At 35.2% G+C, this 10022-nt stretch overlaps 1 protein-coding gene across 3 annotated transcripts; it reads left to right on the top strand.

Annotated features, from left to right (window-relative positions):
- The first annotated feature begins 2677 nt into the window (after positions 1-2677).
- On the top strand, positions 2678-8009 carry LOC120083338 (transcriptional regulator family protein). Of its 3 annotated transcripts, XR_005483403.2 has the most exons (9): positions 2678-3350; positions 3724-3784; positions 5389-5615; positions 6211-6412; positions 6916-7053; positions 7132-7232; positions 7311-7420; positions 7570-7748; positions 7838-8009. XR_005483403.2 is itself a non-coding variant. In XM_039039058.2 (8 exons), exons 1-8 carry the CDS (start codon positions 2919-2921, stop codon positions 7634-7636), a joined length of 1335 nt encoding a protein of 444 aa, XP_038894986.1. In that variant the 5' UTR covers positions 2678-2918; the 3' UTR covers positions 7637-7820. The 3 variants fall into 3 exon arrangements, 2 of the variants coding, with proteins under 2 accessions (XP_038894986.1, XP_038894985.1); XM_039039058.2 differs by lacking the exon at positions 7838-8009 and having other exon boundaries at positions 6919-7053; positions 7570-7820; XM_039039057.2 differs by lacking the exon at positions 7838-8009 and having other exon boundaries at positions 7570-7820.
- Positions 8010-10022: the final 2013 nt, after the last annotated feature.

Below are 10022 nucleotides of genomic sequence, written 5' to 3'. Positions count from 1 at the left end.
CTTTATTTACAACCAAAATCAATGAATTAGAATGCTTATTGATCTTTGTTGCTTATGCTGCGTGTTGATATACTTCTTTAGAGTAAATCCTTCTCGGGTCTAGAGAAGGTGTGACGCCACATTGTTTAAGTCCCAGAATCAGCCCTTAAGGGAGTAATTTATCTACTTACCCTTAAATCGGGGAAGGAGTGAATTCCTTCTTATGTAGCTGAGTTCCCAGTTCCCCAATCAGATGAATCCCCAAAGTGGTAGATTTGAGACGACTATTTAGCCACTCGTACTCATACAAATCAAAAGACTACCCTCATAGGCAGGAGTTCCTAACTAACTTAGGATTAAGGTCATGTTACCTACGGTCATTCTAAGGAAATGAAAGTCTCTGTCATGAACGACGTTATATAACGAGACTAAACATTTCGTGGTCCGGTCTTATACAAACTCTTTTGTATAGAGCATTCTCGCTCGCATGTCTAATACATTAATGGTCAGGATCAGACCATTTGTAGCACTTTACAACACTTGTAACATCTACAAAGCGGGCCACATTCGTAGTGTCAACAGGATAAGGTTTCCCTACTTTATCCATATACTACAGACTTAGACTATCACTTAAAGCATGATTCACTTGTATGTCATCACATACATACTTAAGTTACAACGATAACCAAGGATCTCATATTATTACATCACAATATGTCTGTCCATACATGTGTTTACAAACTACTAGACCCTACGAGATTTAAGGCATCAACCCTAACAATTTTGACTATTTACTCAAACCTAATCCAGTCTTATGTCTCCACATAAAGTTCGAGTATTCATGTAATAATCTTGAATATTTTAGTTTGCTAGATTTATTTCTAAAACGGAACAAACAATTCATATATTCAATAACAACTTTATTAAATCAAACTTCAATAACAACTTTATCGATTTATAGAATAAGTTTTATCATTTACCAGAAGGCCGTATATCATTGAAAATCTATAAAAAAAAGCCAACTTTTATTTGGGCCCTTGATTTTGGGCCATCTTTACAAAATTTTCAAATGTAACCTCTTATTAGAAACAACCGCGTACTAAGATTTTGCTAATTTTTTCCGACTAGTTAAGTACGGATAGTTTGTGGAGGCCAGATCTAACAATTATGAATTAGATGCAAAATTTAAATATTTGATGTAACAGCTACTTTAAATTTGAAAAGTAGCGTAAAGCGCGAATCTCCTCCATTAACTTCACTCGATAAATGTTCAGCTCCACCACTAGCTCCCCACTACACCATTTACTGAAAGTTGCCCCAACAGGACAAATTTGTTCGAGGGAACACATTCCCTTTATTGCTTCCAATTTTTTTTTATGGGTTTATATTTCCTCTCTTTGTTCCCTTGTGTCAGTCGATAGAAAATTCATTTCCTATAGTATAAATATTTTTTAAATAACAAATAACATTTTTAAAAATATTGACATATATTTAAAAATGCCTAGATTTAAACTTTTTTTAACCAATACTTGAGGTGGGGAGATCGAATCTCAAACCTAAACGTCAATAGTATAAATTCGTGCTCATTGAGTTATGTTTTATTTACAAACTCATTATCAATTTAATCATATCAAGATTTTAATGAATAAGAGTTTGTCTAGGATTTTGAAGGAAAAAAAGATATAAATTTTTTTGCCACCATGAATTAGAAAAATATGAAAATAACTTTCTAGGATTATGAAGGCACGAAAATATTTCGAATTATACTTAATTACACTAACTTCACACATAATAACCCCGAATTCATTAAAATGAAACCAACGTCTCAAATCTTTTCACATTCTCCTCCATCCCCTTTCTTTTTCCAACAAAGAAAGAAAAGAAAACATAAACATGCTTCCTTTCCTATAAATACACATGATGTTTTGTACCTGGCTTGTTTTTACCTTACGTAGACTATGTATTTGCAGGTGTCAAAGCTTCCAAAATAATTGACATAAACAAAGGGTTTTTTATTATTATCTTTCTTCCTAAGGTGATTATTCCCACTCAAATCCAACCACTGCTGCGTCGACTCACGTGAGTTCATCCTATTCTGTTGTAGTTCAGTCTCATCAACCAGTTCACCACGTGGCACCACTGGTCATGTCCTGTCCCCATCCAGAACCGACCCTTCCTCCGATCTCACATCACTCAAAGCCACCGTTTTTCTCTCCTGTTGTCACGAAATCCAAACTGGAAAAATTTGAAACTGCTTATTTGATTTTGTGATGGAAGGTAATTATTAAATTTAAAAAGAGGTTTTTACGGGATGTTGTGTTACACCTTCAAAACCACTGGAAAATCTTTGAGAAAACCCAAGTAGCAAAAACAATTTTTTGAAATTAATTACTCATTAAAAAAAGGTGTGCAGTGGGCTATCTTGGAGGGTAAAAATGGAAACCAAAATGAATAAATCACAACGCGTTAGACATTTTTCCATTAAAAACTCTAATTGGATATTTTTCAAAATCACCCCTGTTGTTTAGACATGTACCATTTCTCCTTTCTTAATGGAGAATTGGTGTTTCGAGCCCGGGAAGATGAGTAATCCGCTCCAATTTTAATTGGGCCTTTTATTGTTTAAGCCCACGATCATATCTGGGCTTTCGGCCCGTTTATCCCTAAACGAAACAGTCGAAAGCCCCAATTCAATACCAATGGACAATGGAGCTTCATCGGGGCGGGTTGTGTTTTCTTCAATTCTCTTCGTTTTTCATTCACTGGCTTCGACCACCCAGGAAAACTGAAAACCCTTCTCCCCAGTATCTTCATTGATTCAAAATTCCCAAGCTTTCTGCATTCAATTGAAATCCAACTTTCGATATCTAAAATCCCGTTTCTTTTTTTTTTTTTTTTGTTAAACTGTTTCGTTCCGGGTGCCGAGGATCGAAGCTCTCATGGCATCGAAGAAGAAACAATCTGAAGGTATAGCTTTACTCTCGATGTACAATGATGAAGATGATGAGATGGAAGACGTTGAAGACCGAGAAGAAGAAGATAGTGAACTGCATCCGCAGCAGATGCAAGAAGAGGGAGGAGAGGAAGATTATGCTGGAGTTAGGGTTGCAGAAGAAGAGTTGGTTGGGAACAGTGATAGAATGATTATCAGTGATTCTGCAAATGGTTCGACGCCGCCGGTTGCTAGTGAAAATTCGACTCCAGATAAGCTCAAATTCGGGTCATCGACACCGCAGCCGCCCCAGGTTGTGGTTTCATCGTCGCCAATGCCATTACAAGCTGGGCAATTTGATAATTCTGGTAGGAGAAGGGGGACAGTTGGGATAGTTGATTACGGTCACGATGAAGTCGCAATGTCTCCTGAGGCTGAGGTACTTACAACATCTTTACTTGGTTGGTGAGAAACGGAAGACTCTACTTTTAATTTTAAAATTTTAGATTCCTTTTATTGTTGAACAAAGGTTGTAAGCATTGTTGGTTGAAGTCATTGTAGAGTGTGAAATCTACATTTTAAACAACAGGATATCAAATAAGTAAATTAAATAAAGTGTTGAACAAAGATCGACGGTTTCACGTTGAGCTGTTAGAAAAGATTTTTGTCGAGGTCAGCTTTACGGGAATTATTAAGCCAGCCTATCTGAGAGAAATTTGTTTATTGAAATTTGCGTTGTAACCTTCATCTTATTTGTATAGTGACTGTTGAAAAGTTATGTCTAATATCTCGTTCCTATTGTCTCCGATCAGGATGGAGAAATTGAAGAATCTGGTCGTGTCACATTTGGCGATGAGCTTTTAGGCACTAATGGTTTGTATGATTCTTTTAATTGTGGAATTTCAGTCTGCTTCTTCTCATTTTTAAAATCTATCAGTGCTGCAAGCTCACGGTTAATATACATCTGCTCTTGAAAACTTTTTACTCCTATCATTCCTTGCCTGTTTAGCTATTAACAATGTTTTTAAAGTTCAAGGTGGAATAAAGTGCAATGATCTTATGGGGCTTAAGCACAAACACAATAATTTGTGCTCTTTTTAGGCACACTATATATGAAAGTACTACGTGAAGAAGAGAAAGCATTGTTGAAGTAAGAATATGAAAAATAGAAGCTACCCTGAACACAAGGAAGTTTTCATTTAGACTTAGTAAGTTTTATTTTTTTGAATTAGTATTGATGGAAAAACCCTAATAATTATTGGGGAAAATATCAATTTATACCCTTGAACTTTGGGGTTGTATCAATTTAAACTCTAAACTTTAGGGGTAGTATCAATTTAAACCCCGAACTAATAATTGTATTAATTTAAATTTAAACTCTAAACTAATAATTGTATCAATTTAAACTCTGAACTTTAGGGGTAGTATCAATTTAAACTCTGAACTTTAGGGGTAGTATCAATTTAAACCCCGAACTAATAATTGTGTTAATTTAAATCTTGAACTTTCATAAGTATATCAATTTAAACCCTGAATTTTCATAAGCATATCAATTTGAACCCTAAACTTTTATAAGTGTATCCAAATATAACATAATGGAGGCTATAAATTGATACACTTGTGGAACTTCGAAGTTTGAATTGATACATTTATGAAAGTTCAGGGTTTAAATTGCTACAGTTATTAGTTTAGGATTTAAATTGTTACAACCCTCAAAGTTCTGGGGTGTAAATTGATATTTGCCCTAATTATTATAATTTTTAAAATTTTAAAATAATGAAAAAGCTCCAAATCCCAGGGCTTCACAGAAGGCGTGGGCCTAATGCACACCTTCTTTCGTGTGTCTGTGCCTTGGAGGGTTTTTTAAATCACTGACTATCAATACATATTATTTAGTTGCTTGTCTTATGAATATCTGGATTTTGTTGCTCCATCCTTAAACTTTGCTTGGTTAGTGGTATCAAGAAATATTCAGTTTTCTTGGGCATTGCCTTGTTTTGGAAGTGCAAAATGGTTTGTTTTATGACATCAACATGTTGCTAGTTGTTTACTCGAAGCATTAGTTGCGAGGGGTGGGGTTTAAGGTTGTTGACTATTTGAGGATCTACTAATGTAACTCATCATGTAGAAAGTAGAAGTGATCTTTTTGTTAAATGCTAAAATCCCTGCAGCATGTTGGCTGAAAACAGTACTTTATCTTTGAAAGACTTGCGAAGTGTAGGTATTTTTTTACCCTTTCACATTATCATAAAAATATATGTGTGGCAAACTTTTTTATTGGCACTGGTTTTCTGTTGTGTTAAATCTTTTAGGACTCAAGATTGATTATGTTATGATGATTTTTTTTTAGTTGTTTAATGAACTTGAAGAGTTATCATTGAAATACTATTTTCAGCTGACAATTTCTTGTGATGCTTATGGTCACTTTACCTAATTCATCATCGGCATATTTAATTTAATTTATTTTTATGATGCAGGTGATTTTGATAGAACATCTCCAGGAACTGTAACGGTCTCAACATCAAACAATCTATCCACTCCTCAAATTTCTGAATCACCACATTCTGGTTCAATGAACAATGTGATATTGGAATCTGAAACTGAAAAAGTTGAGGACACCGTTGAAGAAGAGAAAAAAGACATTGATCCCTTGGACAAGTTTCTTCCTCCTCCACCAAAAGAAAAATGCTCAGAGGATCTGCAAGTAAGTTCCCTTCATGATATAATAGCTACTTACTTATGTTCAGAGGAAATAGTTTGTGACTGACTAACTATTAGTCTAGATTGTGATCAGAAACATAAAGTAGTTATATATGGAATATATTTATTCCTTTTTAGTTTCTCTGTCTCAAGTGAGTAGCCTGAGTTGGTTACTAATGCGTCTGGCAGGATATGGGGTTGGGATATGTTGACATTTTGGTGGGCCTAATTCTACGCTGGTGAGTGTGTTACTTGGTTTCTGACCTTGATGGGGATTGGTTTTTGTTTGGCCCTCTTGATAGACAAAAATTTTAGAATGTGGATGCACAGGGGATTATGTAAGTGGAAGGTTTTAGTGCAATGAAAATGAAATTACTCCAGTTCTGCTGGATGTACTGGTTTCCTAATTCCTAACAACTTGGGTCTGACTTACCTTAAGGACCAGTTAAAAGGCGCCAAGCCCCTGTGGATTGCTAAGTGAAACAAAAAAAACCTTTTAGTCATTGATAACCGCATCCATCTAGTTTATCCAATAACTCAAGGCTTAATTATTTTTATTCTCCTGACATTCTTGTTCCTTTCCTTCATTTTATTTGCAGAGGAAAATCAATAAGTTTCTCGAGTATAAGAAAGCTGGAAAAAGCTTCAATGCAGAAGTACGCAATAGGAAGGACTACCGGAATCCAGATTTCTTGTTACATGCTGTGAGGTATCAAGATATTGACCAGATTGGGTCTTGCTTCAGTAAGGATGTGTTTGATCCTCATGGATATGATAAAAGTGACTACTATACTGAAATAGGTCATTGACAATTCCTTCTGTATACCTCTCTTGTGTTATTTCTTGATATCATTTATAAAAAAATCACATGCTCTTGGTCCTTGTACAACAGTACTTTAAATAATACCTTATATTAAATAATCTTTTTTTAATAAATAAATTCCATTATCATTTGTCTTGACAATTTGAATAGTTTACAAAAGATTGTATTCGAGGAATACTGGTTCTCATGTTGTGATGTTTTGCTGTCATGAACGGACTGATTAGGGTCTTTTGACATCTAGAGGTTATCAAAGAATTAAAATTTGGGCAATGGACAGAATTTATGTCTTACTCCTTTTAAGGGTAAAAAACATTTATGTTGATCTATGTTCTCTGCACATTCTACTTTAACCCATTTGCTAGATGCAAATTTAGTATGTGGTGAAGACTGGATAACATGTTACAAAGTATAAAGAATTGCATTATTTACATGCACTTATTATTAATTTCAGACATTATTTTTAAAGTTGCGTATGTTGTAGTAGAGGCTGACATGAAACGTGAAATGGAGAGGAAGGAGCTGGAAAGGAAGAAAAGTCCGAAGATGGAGTTTGTTTCAGGAGGAACACAACCTGGTGGTACGGTAGTGACTGCTCCTAAATTAAATATACCATTTTCAGGTTTGTTCTAGTCATGCTCTAGTCTCTTTCTTGATATTTTTCTTCTTGTAACCTTTTTTTTGTTGATTCCTTTTACAGGTGTTTCTGCTATCACTGGTAGTGGATTACATTCAGCAGCTCCTGCATCTGATGTCATTCCTAGGGATGGAAGACAAAACAAAAAATCAAAATGGGATAAGGTGATGATTTGCTAACGTGTAACTGTACATATTGGCAATCTATACGGTATTGCTAAGTCTTTGTTGAATGCATTTCAGGTAGATGGAGATAGAAGAAATCCAGTAATTTCCGGCGGGCCAGATGCAGCTAGTGCCCATGCAGCTTTACTATCTGCTGCTAATGTTGGCTCTGGATACATGGCTTTTGCGTAAGTTCGTTTACCCTTTCTCGAAGATTACATTGATTTTGGTTTTTTAATTAGCATTAATATCATACTGCCTAGGAGACATCTTAGATACAATAAGAGTGAAATCTTTTAGTGGTGTCTAATGTTGACTGCATCATTCCGGTTGACAGGCAACAGAGACGACGAGAAGCTGAAGAAAAAAGATCCAGCGAGAGGAAATTGGATAGAAGATCCTAAGAGCAATGAATTTTGTTCCGTAGTATTAAGTATCAAACCATTTTGAAAAACAAGGAGAATGGCTTGTAGCTTCGTATCTGTGACTAACCATGTATACGGTCAGAATGAAAATGTAATACTTCACTATTAGTTCCCTCTTGAAAATGTATTATTTATTGCTTATAAACTCATTTTTTCCATTAAATTTCTTGACTTGTAAAGATGATCCGGGGGGGAAACAAATTACACCAGAGCGAAGGAAGAAGCTCCTTTTTCTGTAAGTTTCACGAGAGTAAGAAAACTGACTACTGACAGTGTACGTGGGAACTTATTTTTAGATTTGCTTTCTCTATTGAATAGAAAATATTAATGAGATCTATAATGATTGCTCCAAGGTCAGAAGTTTAGTCAGGTTAAGGCTTTAAATACCAATCAAGAATTTACTTGCTACTTCCCTAGGCTTTGAAGGTTTAGGAATATTTGTTCACCATGTTAAGCTTTGTTCTATCTTTATTCTGTTATCTTTTTTGGCCATGTAATTTGTCTTTACAGTAGTGGATTCCCTCCTATGAATGAAAAAAAGAGGAAATCAGAACCCCTAAAGGAGATACGTAGATGTACAAAATCCATGTCCTATAACCATCAAGTCAGTGTAGAAATTGACAAATGATCCTCTCTATATAGGTTAGCCATATTGAGACAGTGACATTTTTGCCTTACAGCTTCCTGCCCTGTCCCTGTCCTTTTCCCCACGCCCCTCGATCTTCTTCAACCCTACAAACAGCCAAAATTCCAAGAAATTATGAACCCTACAATCAAGCCGCTTGATTTTAGGCTGTCTTCACATTTATCTCGTCTTCTAACTCTGTTTCTGGTTTTCCCCCACAGGCACACTATCAAACCAAACGTCACCGGATGCTTTAAAGTCAATACCATCAGGGCCTTTAATTCTTCTCTCGATGCATGTTGGCCGAAAGTTACCTCTTTCCCTAAATAATCGCAAAAGAGTAAACATGAGACCCCACACCTTGGCCTACCCCATTCATTATCTCATAACTTTGTTTGCCTTTTGTTCTAAATTAATCTATCACATTTATGTCTCAACTTAGGATATGGGAAAACCGGGCTTGATTTGAAGCAGAATTATGATGTAAATTTGGAAAAAGGAATCTTATTTCCATATTTTTACATCGAAACAAAGGAGATCCGAAGGCAGTAATGAGAAATATGGTCGGTTTGCAATTATAATGTTGTTGAATGTTGAGTCCGATCGATCCCCTCTTTTTCTTCCTGCAGGTGGTGGTTGCATATTTTCAACACAAGTACGTGTGGGTCAGCTTGAAAAGGTAAGCCATCGGCACCCGAGAATTGGTTTGGAGTCTTTTTTTTTCCCCTCCACTCGAGAATATGGGATGAGATTCCTTGGAATTGGAAGGCAAAGACTTTATTCTAATACTTCGATGCACTTGAAGTTATATTTATCTTTGTACATTCTATTTTAATAAAAAATATTAAAAAAAAAAAAAAGGTGAGAAGAGTTTGTCATATAGCAAATTGTAGACTATTGAGTGTGTTTCACAAATATGAGTGTAGTCTTGCATCTAAAAATTAAAATTTTCGTTGATTTGTCGACATTGATAGTAGAAAATAACTAATATCTTTGATATCTTTTATAAATATTCATGAAACATGATAATTTATCATTGATTAATCTCTATATGAATATGATTATTAATAACAAGATAACCATCATGAGTTAGTCTAGTAGTAAATAAACTAACATCTCCTTAATAAAGGGTTAAGAGATTATGGATTCAACCTACGGTAGTCATCTATCTAAGATTTAATATCCTATGAGTTTCTTTAACACTCAAATATTGTAAGGTGAGATGATATTTTTTTTGTCTTGATTGTTGGTAGAAGACCAAAATACCCATATTCTTTGTAGGTGGTGAAAGTGGATTTATATGTTTTTGGTCCCTTGCTTTTTGGTTAAAAATGGTGTTGTGCATGGTTGCTTTTGGAATAGAACACAAGTTTTGTTCTTTTGAGAGAGAAAAAGAAAGGGAAGAGATGCATGTGAAGGTAAAGAGTTGTCCCATGGCCATGGTTGCATGGATAAACCACTGCACGCTTTCGCCTTAGTTGAGACAGGGAAAGGGTGGCGGACTTGCCGGTGCTTCTTATTATTTTTATGCATCGCCTTTGTGTGGTTATACATCATCTATTATCTTTTTTTTATTGGGCAAATAAAATGTTTGATTAAATTATCCTCTTAGCTCTAGTTTTCGTTTGGTCTCGATGATTTTAGAATTTGGATTGTAGCCACTTTGTTATGGTTTAAATCTCTCCAAATGTCCATACAATCCCTAGAAGTTTATAATTAAAATATCATTTTGGTCCATAT

Source organism: Benincasa hispida, chromosome 8 (assembly GCF_027475165.1).
Source record: "Benincasa hispida cultivar pf3 chromosome 8, pf3_genome.v1.1, whole genome shotgun sequence".
NCBI lineage: Eukaryota > Viridiplantae > Streptophyta > Magnoliopsida > Cucurbitales > Cucurbitaceae > Benincasa > Benincasa hispida.
Note: the sequence above shows the minus strand (reverse complement) of the source record. Positions and strands in the feature narration are given on the sequence as shown.

Coding starts and splice junctions, on each gene's coding strand:
- LOC120083338 (XM_039039057.2), top strand. CDS start 2,919: ATGGCATCGAAGAAGAAACAATCTGAAGGTATAGCTTTACTCTCGATG. Junction 6,413..6,915: donor TGACTACTATACTGAAATAG/GTCATTGACAAT, acceptor CGTATGTTGTAG/TAGAGGCTGACATGAAACGT. Junction 7,054..7,131: donor ATTAAATATACCATTTTCAG/GTTTGTTCTAGT, acceptor TTCCTTTTACAG/GTGTTTCTGCTATCACTGGT.